Source organism: Nanorana parkeri, unplaced genomic scaffold, assembly GCF_000935625.1.
Source record: "Nanorana parkeri isolate BGI_ZX_2015 unplaced genomic scaffold, ASM93562v1 scaffold1053, whole genome shotgun sequence".
Classification (NCBI taxonomy): Eukaryota; Metazoa; Chordata; class Amphibia; order Anura; family Dicroglossidae; genus Nanorana; species Nanorana parkeri.
Genome location: NW_017307321.1, coordinates 254,500 through 271,729, shown reverse-complemented (window position 1 = coordinate 271,729; position 17,230 = coordinate 254,500). Strand labels below are relative to the sequence as shown.

The window sequence follows — 17,230 nt, the reverse complement described above, 5'->3', positions numbered from 1 at the left end:
CCCCCCCTTCTCCCCCCTCTGTCCCTCCTAAACAGGTTATACCCCTCTATATTAGTAGCCCAGTCATGCGTGCTGTCCAGCCAGGTTTCCGCTATACCAACTATGTCGAAGTCCTCTTCAATTAGCCTAATTTCAAGCTCCTCTATTTTATTTGCCAGACTTCTAGCGTTGGTGTACATACATTTAATTCCTCTCTTTTTGTGGGACAAAAGTTTACTACCTTGTTGTTCCCCACTATTTTTATTGTTATTATTCTGCCTTGATTTCGGTCGTCCGTTGGTAGTTATACTTACATGTGCCAACGGATTTCCTATATTGACTGGAGTGAGCCCACTATTATGAACTCCTTTTTTACTACTTTCTGTGTTATTTTTACCTATGATTAAATTATCTACGTTTAGTTTAAGTGATTTTATTTTTATACCCTCCCCCCCACTTCCTAGTTTAAAAGCTCCTCCAGCTCCTCACATATGATTACATGCGGTGGGCAGGCGTTTACATGCAACAGCTGTCACCCGATCATTAATTTGAATCGGTGACAGTTGCCGCCTGTAACATGTGCATACATTAAAACTGGTACCGTATATAGTAGCGGCTCCCATGGGACTAAAATATTTGTCCAGTGGCCCCCGACTAAATTGAGTTTGAGACCCCTGGCATAAAGGCAAAGAACACATCTCCCAACTTGAAGTGTTCCCTGTCATTTAGCAGTAATTACTTGATAAATGAATGTTGCAAAAATGCTGCTTTGTTAAAATCTATCCTTTTGACCCCCAGGCTCAAAGACATTGTAGTTGTTAATTGATCAGTTGATTAGCTCTTTGTAGACAAATGTTTCCGTTGTGACATATTGCCAGTTACAGAATAATTTCAAGTAGGACTGCAACCAACTAATGGATTGTGAGAATAGTTGTCAACTATTCTCATGATTAGTTGGTTGGATCACCTAGATCTCTCCATGCTGGGAGGATGGCACAGCAAGCAGTGGGCGGGTGCATTAGCCAGCCTGTAATTTTGAAATGGCCCACTACCTGCTGTATTTACATCCAGCTGCCGCCTGCAGAATCTTGCCACTGGCAGCTGTCATTCCCTGCCTGAAGCTATTCAAGCCCCGTGTGCTTACAATTATTAAAAAGAAAATTATGAAAGGTGGGAAAAAAGTCATTTTCGGTTTTGGCCTGACTAATTCTGCTGCGGGAGGTGCATTGCAGTGCCATTCATTTCAATGGCACCCCACAGTGTGATTTCTCGCACGGTACCACAATGCCGTCATTCCAGTGCAGTGCAAAAAATTGTGCATGCAGTTTTATTCTGAAGTAAACTTTGTAACACTATTTTAAATTAAGGATAGTATTTAATTTTTTTTTTCTTTTTTTTAATTATTTTTTTTCAATCGGAAAAAATAATCGACCAACTAATCAATTATGAAAATAATCATTAGTTGCAGCCCTTATCTCAAGCTACTGAGTGAAATCTCTCTATGTAGTTTATGCCCTACTGTCAATGGGTGGAGTGAATGGACGATTACATTGTCTGAGATTTTTTTAGCCATAATAAATATAAATAGTCAATCTTGCCACTGGAATTATTTAGAAATGCTGTCACCTCGCCCATGCAAGGTGACAGTGTCTCTGGAAAGGGCATCCCCGACTGCCTTTATACTCTTTTACATCTGACCTCTCCTAGCTCGTTCTCTGCAGCTAGCTCGGCAAACAGGGACCTCACTCCACCAGTCATGCAACAGTGCTTGGCCACGGCATTGTTACAGGTGAGCAGACCATATGTTCCTCCATACCTGAAATTGTTGAGTAATGCCAATGGCTGTGGAGGAACTGCAAAGGAGCATGGGTAAGGAGTATATGTGGGCCCTTCCCAGAGCCACTGTCAACTTTCTCTGCATGTTCAAGCTGATGTCTCTGACTCTACAACCTGGTCATGTCTTAATTTGGTACTGAAAAATGTAAATGCTTATTTTAGCAGGCTTTGACTCCCGGGGAGGTAGTGGAAGGCGAGCATTTGGCAGCGGGTACCGTCGAGATGATGATTTCAGAGGTGGTGGTGGAGGAGCAGGAGATCGATATGGTGATAGGTATGATGATCGGCGTGATGACCGGCGTGAAGATCGGCGAGATGATAGGTCGGACAAGTGGAATGGTTCTTCCAGAAACGAAGAAGAAAGGGGTATGTGTAAAACACATTTGAACATTGTTGCAGATTCAATGAAATTGAATGGTTTATATCCTGTTTGGGCAATATGAATTACATGTTCCAACTTATTTACATTTTCTGAATACAGGTCCTGTGCAGAGGCCAAGGCTGAATCTCAAACCTCGTACAGCACCCAAAGAGGAAGTTACCGGTGGTGCTCCAGCACCCTCCACTCGAGCTGCATCAATATTTGGGGGTGCCAAGCCTGTGGACACAGCTGCCCGAGAACGGGAGGTAGAAGAAAGATTGCAGAAAGAACAGGAAAAAATGCAGCGTCATTTGGAGGATGACCGACCTCGACAACTAGACCGGAAGCCACGGGAAAGGTAAGATTCGTTTGAATTATTCGATATGCCCTGCTTTTGTCACTTAAGTTTCATCCCTCTAAGTAACCATTTCTATCCAGCCTGGTTAAAGTGACACTAAACTCAGACATTAAATCTTAAAAATGCATTCATGTACCCAAACTTTTACAATACAGCACCTTATTTGTGTATCACTCAGCTGTAGATCTTGAAATCATCTCTGAATTGGTGCTGACACTGTCCTCCCTTCTGGAGGGTGGTTACTTTTACTCCCCATGGTTGCTGTGTGTGTTGTAAAGTAGCCACCGCTCCAAGCTCTCTCACGTTATGGACTTCAACCTCAATACAAATTGGCGGGAAATTTTAGTGGAGGGAAACCGTGTGACTCGCCTGGCACAACTGGGGTGTCGGTAGACAATAATGGCACCACCAGCGCGATCAGCTGTGGTGGGTGACTCAATGACCGCCCTGCAATCTGCACAGTTTTGTGCACGATTGCTGCACGGTCACGGATCGCCCAGATGTGAACCTAGCCTAAACGTGAGATTTTAGTCAATCACGTGAGCAAGCTTGGAGTGATGGCTACTTTACCACACGCAGCGACCATGGAGAACAAAAGTAGCCACCCTCCAGAAGGAAGGACAGCTCTTGATTTTAGCGTCACTAAGTAGCAACCTGAATGAAGTGCAGATACTCCCGCAGGTGCCTGCCCATTCATTACAACACATTCCAGAGGGATTCAAGTCTGTCACTAAAATCAGAGTGCCAATAAGAGTTCCCTGTAAAGCAGTTAATAAAATACTTATCTCTACCTCTGCTGGCACTGTTGCATGCTACTGTAATGTCCTGAAATCACTCTCTTAAAGGAGAACTATGAGGTTAGGGCTTTTCCCCATAGTTCTCCTTAGGGTAACCGGAGGACACAAACTAGCGCCCTCCCGTCACCCTACGCTCAGTATACCGCGATCTACAGCTCGCGGTTTACTGAGACGCTGCAGCTGAAGCGGATCCAGACATAATTGTCCACCTCCCAAGGAGAATGCATGGGTGAAGAGTAGTACAGCACTTGCCCCAACACGCTCTCTCAGTTCAGAGTCCTCTCAGAGGTAAGAGTCACTAAGTCACAGCGCTCTGATGAATTATTTATTTTACTTGGTTCCTGAAACCTTCAACTGTGTTGTTCAGCCCTCGAGGTGCTAATTTTAATACTTTAGTTCAATTAATTGCCATTTTCAGTCCCTAAGGTCTTGTTCACACCTAGGCGTATTGCATATGCGCGTCTGTTGCGCGTTTTTACCGCGATCCGAGGTAAAAAAGTAGCGCGACAAACGCTCGTTTCCGAAGGCTACTTGGCTGTATCCCAATGGAAACGCACAACAAAACGGCCCAAAGGAGTACATGTACCTTTTCAGGCGTGGGCCGTTTTTTGTAGCGCGTTAGGGACGGGCGGAAATACGCCAAGGTGGGAACAAGACCATTGAATACAATGGGATTTATATTTTTGAGCGTTTTGTAGAGCGTTCGTCGAGCGTAGAACGCACTACAAAATGTTCAGGTGTGAACGAGGGCTTAAAGGAGAACTATGGGGTTAGGACTTTTCCCCATAGTTCTCCCAAGGGTAACGGGAGGACACAAACTAGCGTCCTTCCGTTACACAAAGCTCAGTATACCGCAAGCTACAGTTGCGGTATACTGAAACGCCGGAGCGGATCGCGATAATGCTGTCTGGATCCGCCCAGCTTTGTGAGAGCTGGCTCTGCCTATCTAGAGACAGTCAGCTGTACCCTCCCCCGTCCGTTCCGCCAGTCAGCATTGGAGCGGGGAGGGGGAAATCCAGCCCCTCCCCTGTCATGGCAGAGAGCTGTGACAGGATCAAGAAGTGAGCGAACGTCGGTATGTGTTCGCTCACCTCCCGATCTACTGAGCCGACCTGTGACAGTCTCATTGTCACAGGTCTGCTAGAACTATGAGGTGAGTGAAAAGCACTCACCTCATAGTTCTCCTTTTAAGTCTCTTCAGTAACTGACACTTTGTATTCAGTGAGTATTAAACCCCTGGTCACCTGCTGCGCTCAGTAGTTGCTCCCACCCTTTATTTCTACAGGACACACACGTACTCCTCCTTTTTGTTTGGTTTACTGCAATACTCCATTCTGCATCAGGTTTTTTACATGACTAAATACCACTGTAAACTATGTGGTAAAACCTGTGTACCAACAGTGTTACTGCCTATGTTGTTAGGAAGGGAACTTCAAGTGTGGAGTCCCCAATTGTGGAGCTTGTTCCTTCATGTGGCACAAACTGAAAAGCTTTCAGACTTCTGAAGGGATTTCTCACCCCATAAAACAATCCATTAACTGTGGATCACAATACATGATCTATATAATAATTTGCCCATGTGGAAGCTCTATGTGGGCCGAGCGATCAGTCTTATTCAGGTTATTTCATGTGTTCATCAAACCTTATCCTAAGAGTTGTAATTAAACGGCCTACCGGGAGATTTACATTCAAGCGATCGGGCGTCTCTAGAGATGCCTGATCGCTTGTATTAGCAGCAGCTGTCACTGCTGTTGCCGCCGGTCCAAGGCCCGTTGTGCCTGGTGCGGCTGGTACTGGAGATCAAAGGGAGAATGGTACATGATCTCCCTCTGAGCTCCTCCAGTCCCCTAATGCAGGAAGTGATGTATATTACATCACTTCCGCATTCTACTGTCACTCTCCAGCTTCAGAAGCTGGAGAATCACCTAGGGAACCTCGGAGAAGCTGGTGAAGCAGATCACATCTTCACCAGGTTCTCTGAGGGTTCCTAGGCCTAGGTGACAGGGGTCTTGGAGATAGGGGGCGTCTTAGACCCCTATGTGATGGCAATAAAGTTGTGTATAAAACAAAAAAAAGTAAAGCATAAAAAAAATTTAGGTCCCCACCGCCTCCCACATACACCCGCAAACATGTGTCGGGTGTGCCTACGTGCGAAAACGACTATTGTGCCGCACATGTTGCATATCACCGCGAATGTCTGAGTTTGAGAAATAATTTTAGGGCATTAATTACTGATGACACTAAACTGATCAGCAGTTAAAGCGTCGCCTATGGCCAATTTTTTGTGCGGGCGCGCAATTTTAAGGCTTGAAATGTTCGGTGTCTATTTACCCAATGTGACCCCGTCTTTTATATTTTCCCAAAAATATGGGTAAGAATAAATGTTTTTTAACATACTGTAGGAAAACATATTTTTCCTCAATTTACAGTACTTTTTTTTCATTATATAGTAAAAAATAAAAAAAAACCCCAGTGGTGATTAAATACCACCAAAAGAAAGCTCTGTGTCCCCAAAACATGTTAACATAAATTGCAAGGCTATAGTCTGGTCAGGCTTACTGTTGAAATTTTGGTGAGACACCCTAAAATATTTCAAGCCCTGTATGTGAGGGTTTCTTAATGTTTGATGTTGAACTTCTGAACTGGGGCTAGCTGTGCACTGTGGTGTGCAGTTTCCTAGTATAGAGTATTATTTTTGAGTGGTTATGCAATTATACTGGCATAGAGCAAATGGTGTTCTTGGTCTCTATAATGTGGGTGAGCTGTAGTTTTTTTTTCTTAATTCTGTAGGCATCCAAGCTGGCGAAGTGAAGAAAACCAAGAACGGTCCAGGACTGGAAGTGAGTCGTCTCAAACAGGCATCAGTGGATCATCAGCAAGGAGTGAGTGAAGCACAAAATGCGTTATCTTTCTATTCTTAAATTTGTCCTTGTCATGGCTCTTGTACACAGGCACAAGTTCATGTCTAAACTGCTTTTTCTTTTCTATACAAATTAATGTGAGTGCACAAGCAGCTGGAAGTAACATTTAGGCAAATAGAAGTAACTCGGAAGCACCTAAAAGCGTAGGACTTTCTTCTTTTTTGTTAAATATGTACACAAGCCCTTACTTGACAAACTTGCCTCTTTCCCCTAACTTGGATGAAATCCTTTTATTTTGGTACATGCAGCCATTGGGTTATTCACTTTTATAGGTGGCATAGAGAATGATCCTTAGCGTATACATACATACTTGGTATCTTTTAACCTGTTTCTAAGGACCCTGTACAGTTAATTTGAGTTGGACAATGGAGAGCAATTTCAGTTTCAGAAGAAAACCTTATTTCACTTCTGAAATGAAAAGTAATGCAACCTTGACTTGGTTGCAACCTGTTATGAGAGAAACATGGAGGCTTGCCATTGCTGAGTTCTCCTTATAAAAATGCTAGCGGCCTGGTTATCATGAGACTCTGACTTCAGTGCTGTGAATAAATAACCTGGAATGAGTATGCAGATGATGCTTTCTGACTCTTTACCCACTTTCCTAATCTGCTTATTTGTTCAAGGTCAGTGATTTTGCAAGGGATAAGAGCATAATATTACCACTGGTTTGGCCTCAGCTTGAGTATGCAGTGCAGTTTTGGTCACCAACCCTCAGGAAAGATGTCCCCGAACTTAAGAGAGTTCAGAGAAGGGCTACAAAATAATTAGGGGATGGAAGGCCTGAGTTATGAAGACTGACTCCAGAAATTAAACGTATTCTCAGTAGAAAAGAGGCACTTTAGAGGGGACCTTATTGCAATTTTCAAAATCATAAATGGGGACCACAACATCCGGGATAAGCTGTTTACACCGGGAATTATATTGATGACACGAGGACACAACAAGAGCCTAGAAGAGAGGTGGTTTAATCTCATACTGCACACTGTGGTTTTTGTCGGAGTAGTAAAAATGTGGAATTTCCTTAGTAGTATTTGCTGATAGCATTGATAAATTCAAGAATGAGATGAGCTTCTTAGTTCACTAAACATACAAGTATACGGGAACTACTAGAGCCAGATTTTAGCGGGTAATTCCATTTTCCAAAATTACTTGGGAAAGTGAACGTACACTTTATTGCACATTGTGTGTTGGAGAGTGTTGCTGCTTGTCTACCACAATGTCACAGTGGAATAGGAACAGCGCATAGCATACACAATGCCCTTTCGCACGCAAGATGGGGGCTACAGGGTTGTTTTTTTGTTTTGTTTTTAAAATGTTTTTTTTTTTACTTTTGCTGGCCCGCAGGGCTAACTATACGCTGTCCCAATACTTTTGGCAATATGCCAAAAGTATTGGGACACCGCTCCAAATCATTGGATTCAGGTGTTCCAATCACCTCCATGGTCACAAGTGTATAACATTAGGCACCTAGGCATGCAGACTGCTTCTACAAACATTTGTGAAAGAATGGGTCGCTCTCAGGAGCTCAGTTAATTGAAGAGTGGTACCGTGATAGGTTGCCAACTGTGCAATAAATCCATCCGTGACATTTCCTTGCTACTAAATATTCTGCGGTCACCTGTTAGTGGTATTAAAACACAGTGGAAGCAACTGGGAACAACAGCTCGGCCACAAAGTGGTAGGCCACGTAAAATGACAGAGCGGGGTCAGTGCATGCTGAAGCGCAGTGTGCCGAAGTCGCCAACTGTCTGTCAATAGCTACAGACCTCCAAACTTCATGTGGCCTTCAGATTGGCACAACAACAGTGCATAGAGAGCTTCATGGAATGGGTTTCCATGGCCGAGCAGCTGCATCCAAGCCTTTCATCACTAAGTGCAATGCAAAAGCGTCGGATGCAGTGGTGTAAAGCACTCCGCCACTGGACTCTAGAGAAGTGGAGATGTTTTCTCTGGCGTGACTAATCGCACTTCTCCGTCTGGCAATCCGATGGACGTGTCCTGGGTTTGGCGTTTGCCAGGAGAAAGGTACTTGCCTGAGTTTAAAGTTTGGTGAACTGAAAGTTTGGTGAACTGAAAACATGAACTGAAAACATGAAGTGCACAGCTCACTCCTATCATGCGTCCTTGCAGTCCACATTCAGTGCACGGATGACGCTCTTCCTGAGTAATAGGCTCAAAAACTGAAACCAGCACACGATGATCTTCCAAAGAAATTCAAACTTCATTCCACATGCATCTATACAAAGCACGACCGTAAAGTTTGGTGGAGGGGGATTATGGTGTGGGGTTGTTTTTTAGGGGTTGGGCTTGGCCCCTTAGTTCCAGTGAAGGGAACTCTTAGTCCAAAATGTCTTGGTATGCTGATGTCTTATTTCATGCTCCCAACTTTGTGGGAACAGTTTGGGGATGGCCCCTTCCTGTTCCAACATGACTGCGCACCAGTACACAAAGCAAGGTCCATAAAGACATGGATGAGCGAGTTTGGGGTGGAGGAACATGACTGGCCTGCACAGAGTCCTGACCTCAACCTGATAGAACACCTTTGGGATGAAGTAGAACGAAGACTGCAAGCCCGGCTTTCTCGTCCAACATCAGTACCGGGCCTCACAAATGTGCTTCTGGAAGAATGGTAAAACATTCCCATAGACACACTCCTAAACCTTGTGGACACCTTACCAGAAGAGTTGAAGCTGTTATAACTGCAAAGGGTGGGCCAACTCAATATTGAACCCTATGGACTAAGACTGGGATGCCATTAAAGTCATGTGTGTGTAAAGGCAGGCGTCCCAATACTTTTGCCAATATAGTGTATATAAAAAAAAAAAAACCTGCCCAGAACGACATGTCCCTGGCATCGGGCGATAGAAATTCCACCCACCTGGCCACAACCATCATGTTAGTTGCTAGTGTGCTTAGGAGAGTGGAAGAAATTCTACCATTAACAGCCGCTGGTAGACTCATGGTAGATATATGAAATCCTGGAAATCTCTCCAGTTAGTGAAGTGCGGGGTTTTTTTTAATGGTTTTATACTAGCATTCCCTCTGCAACTGACCTGTCTGTGTTCCAATTACCACTAGACTCTATTTAGGTTAGTATATTCTGGGGATTCTTTGCTGAACATTGGGACCAGAGCTGTAGCAGTTTTTTTGACCCAATCTCTGAAGACTATGAATGTTATGTGATATATCAGTTTTATTCCCTATTGAGGAATTTCTTCTTTTTTTTTCTTTTTTATTAGAAGCTCTTCCTATAGAAACTGCTATATCTACTGAGCAGTATGTGGGGTCATATTTTCTCCTTTTACCTGTACCTCATCTAGGTTTACATGCTGAGTTATTGTGTTTTGACTCCCTTTTTACTAGGGCAAGTTAAACTGTGTCCCTTTTTGTTTCTTGATCTGGGATAACCTCCTTTTTATAGCTCAGAGTTTTGTAAACTTTCTATTGTACTCTGCCTAGCAGCCAGGCATTGTTGTGTACGACAGCCATTTGTGTTCCCACGTGCTGACCTAGACTTGATGACTCGCTGTGAAATTCCAGTGAGCTCACACACCATCCCCTTCATTTTGTTGTCTGTTTTTCACTACTGTTGCTTTGCTGAGTTTCCTCATACCCAGGGCTCTTTATTTGACTCCAGAAATTCTGCATGGAATTCACCATATCTGTCTTCACCTCTCTTCCTGCAGCAGTGTCTGGACCAACTTTTGACCTTCAGCATTTTCTAAGCCACGGTTCTGTCCGGCTTTGTTTCATGAACCTTTGTACAGGAAGTCATCATTTAGCTCTCTGTTTGTTCCTCTGTGACTTGGTGGGATCTAAACCTGGTTCTTACTGCACTTCAGACATCACCATATGAACCTATTAGAGACTTTCTCTCTCCACTCTCAGAAGGTGGTGGTTCTTGTAGTGATCACGTCTACAAGGCATTTGTCCTAACTGGCGGCCATCTCCTGCATAGGGACCAAGTAGTGTCAGGCCCAGGACTGACTTTTTTTTTTGTCTTTTAACCTTAACCAGAACATTGTTCACCCATCCCTCTCCTGTCTAGCTTCACTTTACCAAAATAAATGTTCCCTATATTGTCTGGATATAGTTCGGACTGTTAGAGTGTATCTCCCAGCCTCTGTTGCTTCTGGAAGCCTGATTCTGGATGAACTCCGTTAGGGTGCACCAACTTCTGTGTTCAGCCTCTCTGTGACTCAAGCTGACCATCATTCAATATTCCTAGTCTTAAAGATTGGGTTTCATCTTTACCTGTCAAGGAGCGCTATGCTACATTAGTGAGTGCTTCTTGCTTTTCAGCATTATGCAACTTTTCCCCGTTTTTATAAGGCTACCACCTGGTCTTCTATTTTTCTTTGTTTTACCAGGTGGATATTCATGCCTCATCCATCTGATGCCAGCTTCAGGCATTGGGTCCTTCAGCGGTTCGTTGAAGCCAGTCCTGAGTTTGCTGTTGCCTTTTTTATTGGATCGGTTTGTTTTTTTCTATGTTTCCAGCCCAGTGTTTGAACTGCTTTTGGACGTCTAAGAATTCCTTTATCTCGCAATAGACAATTAAACTGATATTTAAAGTTTAAAGGTTTTTAAGCTATTTCAAATGCTGCTGAAATCACTTATAATGGATGCTGCTCTTTAATGTTAAGTTTTGGGGGTTTTTTCCTGCAGAAGCAGCTGGTTCCCTGAGCATTGGTCCTGACTTCCTGTTTTAGAGTGACTCCTTTCTCAAGCAGAGTTCTATGCAGTCACCCTTTTGTGTGCTAGTAAGCTCTGCGTGTCTCCACACAGACAACACAGCAAATCAAGCTACTTCTCTCTCTCTGGCCCCTCTCCTCCCTTCTCCAAGCTAGTAGATGCACAATTGCTGGAGCCTGCTCTGTTCCTTGTGATCTTGTAATAGACAGGAAGCTGAGAGACTTGAAAGCAGCTGTTCAGAAACATAACTATAAGTATTTGGGCAAAAAAGCAATGCTTTGCTGAGCAATGTATATTTTTGTTCTGGATCCACTATTGGGGGGGGGAAAAAAATGTGAGTTTAATACTACTTTAAGAAAGTAGGATTTTAGTACATCCCTTTCTTGGAGTCTATTGAAGGACACAGGTCTCCCCCATCTGTTAATTTTTGCTGTCGGTACAAAACTGAGCCAAGATACTTGTGGGCAGAGTTATCCCGCTGACCAATTGGTTTCTTTTTTGCCAGTGTCCATTGCTCCTGTAGACAGGGCAGTATCATCTGACAGTCTAACGATTCCTGTGTCCTTCAATGAACTCAAAGAAAAGGATTTTAGGGAAGCAGAAAAATCCAACTTTTTATGACTTTACAATTGTTTTAATAGCTTGGTAATGCCTATAAATGCTTCATGGCCTACAGTTGTTGGGGTTTTTCTTTTTGTTTTTTTATTAAAATGCACTTTTGATGTCCACTACTTTGACTAAAGGTACCCTGTCACCAGTCCATTTTAACTTTAAGAGTATATATGCATTTTAATGTATTTTATACATGTTGCTTACCTGTGAAAGCCTTCCTTGTGTAGACATCCAATAGCCCTGAGACTGCTGCTTGGAGCCACCACCTTGGATGTGATGTCAGCAGCCCCAACAGAATCAGAGCTGTCACTCGAGTTAGGCTCCATACCAGGGATAGGCAGACTGTCCGTCCAACTGTGGTGAAAGTACAAATTCCATCATGTATCTGCCTCTGGACTCATGCTTGTGGCTGTTAAGAGTTTTGCAATGCCTAATGGGATCTGTAGTTGCAACATAGCTGGACGCCTGGAGTTTGCCCTCTCCTGCTCTATAGCATTCCTCTTTGTTGGGAGGTTATATAGCGAGGTGGAAGGAGGAGTGGAGGAGCTGGGCCAGCACTGATATTAATTACAGTCCCAGAAGAGGGTTGTGCTAGGCCTCTTACTAGTCAAAGGCACTTTGCAAGTAAATAATAATTTTATAGACAGAATAAAAACGCTGCAAGTAAGCATGTAAAAACGTAATATTTCTCTCCCCTTGTCTGTTCACAAAAAGCCTTGTATTTTTTCACAGAATGCAAGGTTTTCTGTGCATGGTCAAGGGAAAAGGAGGGACAGGTAAATGACGAGGGGACGGGCAAAGGACAGGATCACTTGTCCATTCACAGAACTAGGAGACAATGCTTGGACTGGTTGTATCGCCTATAAAATTAAGCAGTGTGTTTTTTTGTTTTGTTTTTACATACACACATAAACATCAATTTCGTTAACAGTTTGTGGAAAGCTTAATAATACGTTTTAATAATTGTACTTTGTTGCTTACAGCTGTTTCATCTCTTAGACTGTGAAGAGATACACTCTAACTTATTTCTGGTTACTGCTCCACAGTCTCACGACGGAGGGAAAGCGAGAAATCTGTAGAGAATGAAGTGTTTGGAAAAGATGAGGAGCCTCCTAACTTGAAGTCCCCTAAATCTGATTCCCAGATCCCTATAAAGGTTATGCCTGCTCCACCTCCCAAGGAGAATGCATGGGTGAAGCGTAGTACAGCACCTGCCCCAACACGCTCTCTCAGTTCAGAGTCCTCTCAGAGGTAAGAGTCACTAAGTCACAGCGCTCTGATTTATTTTACTTGGTTCCTGAAACCTTCAACTGTGTTGTTCTAATACATAAGTTCAATGAATTGCCATTTCAGTCCCTTATAGGAGAACTATGGGGTTAGGACTTTTCTCCATAGTTCTCCTAAGGGTAACGGGAGGACACAAACTAGCGTCCTCCCGTCACCCTAGGCTCAGTATACCGCGAGCTACAGCTCGCAGGATACTGAGACGCCGGAATGGGTCGTCATAATGCTGTCTCGATCCTCCCAGCTGCGTGAGTGACAGCTGGATCTGCCTATCTAGAGGCAGAGCCAGCTGTACCCGCCCTCTCCCCTGACCGTTCCGCCAGTCGGCGTTGGAGGATCGGACAGGGGGGGGGGATTCCTGCAGGGAGCCGTGAGTGAAGGTCACGGCTCTCTGCAGGGATAGATCGAGCGACGGTATGCGTTTGCTCACTTCCCGATCTACTAAGCTGACCTGCGACAGTTTCATTGTCACAGGTCGGCTCAGATTATGAGGCTGATTGAAAATCACTCGCCTCATAATTCTCCTTTAAAAACGTACTTGACGCTTGAACAGTAGATGACTAAAGAGAAAAGGAACACTCTGCTTTTCTATAGACAGTACAATGTGAGCACACAACTGGCAAAGGGAAATAAGTCCTGATCAGGGCATGACTTTTGAAGATCCCTTGTATCTCAGCAACCTTGGTAGTTAATAACATTCTAGTGTATAATTTTGAGCAATGTGTGGCAGGATTTGTTTCTATGCAGAATGTATGTGAAGTATGAAATGCCCCAACTGCCATGTCATTTAATGCTTTGAATAACTACCATATTATAACTACCATATTTTTGTTCACTTCTAGTGGAGGAGAAAGACATGATTCAGAAAGGCGGCAGTCTGGGAATGGGCAAAGAGGTAAGTCCTCTTCCCAAATTCACCTGTCTATTCAAATGTTTTATTTCCCCCAGAGCTTATTTATTCTTTTTTAAAGCAGATGAGAACAAATTAGATGGTGTGGACCATGGAACGAATTCTAGTGGACGTGGCATGGGAGATCGTAACAACGTGTCTGATGGGTAAGCTATAAAATGAAAGCCAAGTAAACATCCTGGGGTTGTTTGTTGGGCATGGTAGCAAACACACCTGAGGATAATATAGCAGACTTGTTAGAGATGAGGGCAGCGATTTGTGATGAATTGATTTTCTTCCATTTACAGGAAAGATATTGAGGCGGATTTGGGGATCGAGTCGGAGCCAAGGAGGATGGACGAGCAGGGAGCTGTAAGTTCTACTTTGCATTTGGTTTATTCACTGCCTTCTGGGCTGCAGCTTCTTCATAACGGATGTAAAAGAGTTCACATATATCTAATACAATACCCGAGACTGGTTATGGGTATTGTTTGGTTAAGACACTTCAGGGGAAATACGATTTCTTGATTGTACATCACAGTACATGGAGTTTTTTCTGGAACCAGTGGGTTATGCAGCTATCTTCAGGTGACCGGGCTCTGGAAAATCAAAGCTGTAAGGACAGCCCTTATTAAACCCCTCCCAGTTTTTGCTAGTGTTTTTAGGTGATGGGCCACTTCTCTAAGCACATCCTATTCTACTTCAAGACTTAAGTTTCTCTAAGCTGCTCACAGCCACTGTGTTGCCTCTCGACAGCTATCCAGATCGATTTTCTCTGCGGTTGAGCATTGGCGGGGACTGTACCTTGACCCCGCTAGGACATTGGAGCCAGCGTGGGGCACTCACTTTGGGACATAGTGCAGCTTATGGAGTTGACAGATTTAGGGTCGTAGTCCATCTCGGTGGGACCCTGTCCCGTAAGTAGAACCTATAACCTCTAATGTGCTATTATGTAGGGGGCTTGTTGGCCCCTTATATGATAGCATTAAAGGTAAATGTAAAAAAAAATAACAATTCTTAGTTAAATAAAACCAAAAAACACTCCCAAAATTTTGTTTAAATCCCTCACGTACATGCACTTATGAAAGTAGACAAGTGTCAAGTGCACATTCATATGAAAACAATGATTGCGCGACACACAATAGTTTTTTTTAACAGAAATATCTTTTTACACAATTGTGCATTTTAACGTGTGCAAAAATTGCTCTTGCAGCAAAAGGGTTGAAGCCTTATTTGTCCTTGCAAGCCCTGCTATGCAATCTAATGTTGCCTCTGTGGCCATGTGTCAGACCTTATTTGTATGGTGTACATCTATGGTTGGGAACCTTGGATCTATCTTGACAGATGCTCCTGTTCTTAAATGCCTAGGAATGTTTTCCTTGTGCCCTACGATATTGCGTTGATGGCCTTGCAGATACCCTCTGAGAAATCTCCAGGGTAAGTCTCTTGTCTCTGCAAAAAAAGAGCCTGGTCCTCCAAGCCTGCAAAATTCAGGAACAAGCTCCTCTTCATAATGACTAGGGCATGTTCCTGAATAGTTCCTAGATTTTTAAGAGGTTCTACTTTCTGCAAAATGAGGTTGGCTGGGAGTGGGAGCGGTTATGCGAGTTTCCAGAATGAATTCCCTGTGTCCTGTGATGTACTAGAAGTAACAAATTGTAAGATAAAAATCCTGGTCTATGTATTTTAAAATGTACACCATTGGATAAACCCCATACAGAGACATGTCAGCACCTCAACCAAGTTTTTTGTGGTCTGTGCCCTCATTGTAGACATTTCTTCACACTTAATTTTCCAGAGAAACCATTACCAGGACAAGGACCAATGACCTATCTTGGGAACACAGCAATAAGTGTGTGTGTGTATATAATTGATTACTATTATTTAGGGCAGGTTAGAGCCTATGTGTTTATTACTATCTTTGTAATGCATAGTAGTGGAGAGAATTCTTTTGTATGTTTTGGTGCAGGACATAAGGTTGGTAAAACAAAGTTCTGGTTAAGGTGGAAGGCAGAGACCACTTTAAAAAGTAACAAGGCCTTGGCTCTTAGTACTACCTTATCCTTTACAAGTCAAGGCAGCAAACGTATAAAACATGTCTGGCCAAAGTGATGCAGATGAGGAAGGCAACTTTGATTGAGTCGGGTCAGATGGTGTGAGTTTCAAGGGCGGCTTCAACACCGACAGAACCTGGAGTCACCAGAGTGGGGGAACAATGTGAGCGACCTCCTGCACAAAGGCCTTCACTGAGAAGTGAGAGGCAAGCAGTCTCTGGAAAAGATTTTCCGAAGCGGAAGTTGGACCCTTGATGGTACTCAAGGCTAAATGCTGGTCTAGTTCAGACTGGAGGAAAGATGGCATGCGTCACAATGAGTATTTCCTGGGATGAAACTTGTTTCCCATCAGGTTAGTTGGAAGACCTTGCAGGAGTTTGTTTTGCTTGGCTTTCAGGAGCGTAGGAATCTCGCTTTTGAAAGACCTCTTTCCTTCAGGACCTGGGCTACAACAGCTGGGCACATAAAAGCATTAATTTGTGTTTTTATATGTGTTCCTTGGAAATCAGTCAACTTGTTCTAATGCAGCTAGATTAAATACCTGAATTAATCTGGGCATGAGCAGTACTAGGAGCCAATCAGTAGTGCTGCAGTAAACGTGCAGACAAGGACCATGAGCACAAAAGGTGTGAGATGACCCCATTAGTCTGCTGCTCTCTTTATTCAGTCACAGGCTGACCGGGAGAGTATGTGATCATGTGTAACTGCTGTACCAGCCTGGCTGTGTTGTCTGAGAGGGCTATGTAAATTTCAGATTGTTTGACAGAAAACAAAATAATTCTTATGTATGTGTTTCAGTAGTGTATTTAGACAATTGCCTGTAGTTCAACTTTAAATATTTGTCATGGTTTCCTAATCAAGGTGTCTCTCCATATACAAGAGGCCAAATACTAGACCGCAATAAGCGCAGCTGTAACCATTCACTACGTAAGACCATTCCTTATAACTGCATTGCATAGCCACTCCTGCATCCCTTTTTTGATCATCCAAATTACTCAGTTTTGTTACTTTATAAAGATGTGCAAAGGAGAAGTCCACAGAAAAAGTTAAAAACCCCTTTTTACATTTCTATTTTCCATTTTGTATTTTAGTTTTTTGTAAGCTGCAAGCTGTTGATCTTTTTTTATTTTCTTTAATATGCACAGAAATTCACTCACGCAAGTAAATACGCAGCATTGTCCATGGATGGAGAAGAGGAGGCTGAAGAATACGCAGACTAACTTGGAGAAGAATACCTGTGTCCATTTGGATTCCTTCCTCCCTGTCCTTTTAATCTCCCGTATTCCATAACTCATTGGCATAAGCCAGAGCAAGAAAAGCAACACCCCTTCTGGCTCTGTCCCCTCTAAATATAAAAGCAGTCCAACTTTGACACCTCTGACAATTATCTTCAGTTAGAAACACAATGAGCTGTTTGTTCTCTTGCATTGTGCTGCAGCTTTTT

At 43.3% G+C, this 17,230-nt stretch overlaps 1 protein-coding gene across 1 annotated transcript in view; it reads left to right on the top strand.

Moving 5' to 3' along the window:
• Positions 1-17,230, top strand: part of EIF4B (eukaryotic translation initiation factor 4B) — a 49,342-nt gene extending 32,112 nt beyond the window's left edge. The window contains exons 8-15 of the mRNA XM_018567465.1: positions 1,978-2,181; positions 2,297-2,534; positions 6,122-6,213; positions 12,606-12,810; positions 13,686-13,738; positions 13,815-13,901; positions 14,046-14,104; positions 16,932-17,230. Of these exons, the coding sequence (XP_018422967.1) occupies positions 1,978-2,181; positions 2,297-2,534; positions 6,122-6,213; positions 12,606-12,810; positions 13,686-13,738; positions 13,815-13,901; positions 14,046-14,104; positions 16,932-17,006 (1,013 nt within the window). The 3' untranslated portion in view covers positions 17,007-17,230. The remainder of the gene's footprint in view (positions 1-1,977; positions 2,182-2,296; positions 2,535-6,121; positions 6,214-12,605; positions 12,811-13,685; positions 13,739-13,814; positions 13,902-14,045; positions 14,105-16,931) is intronic.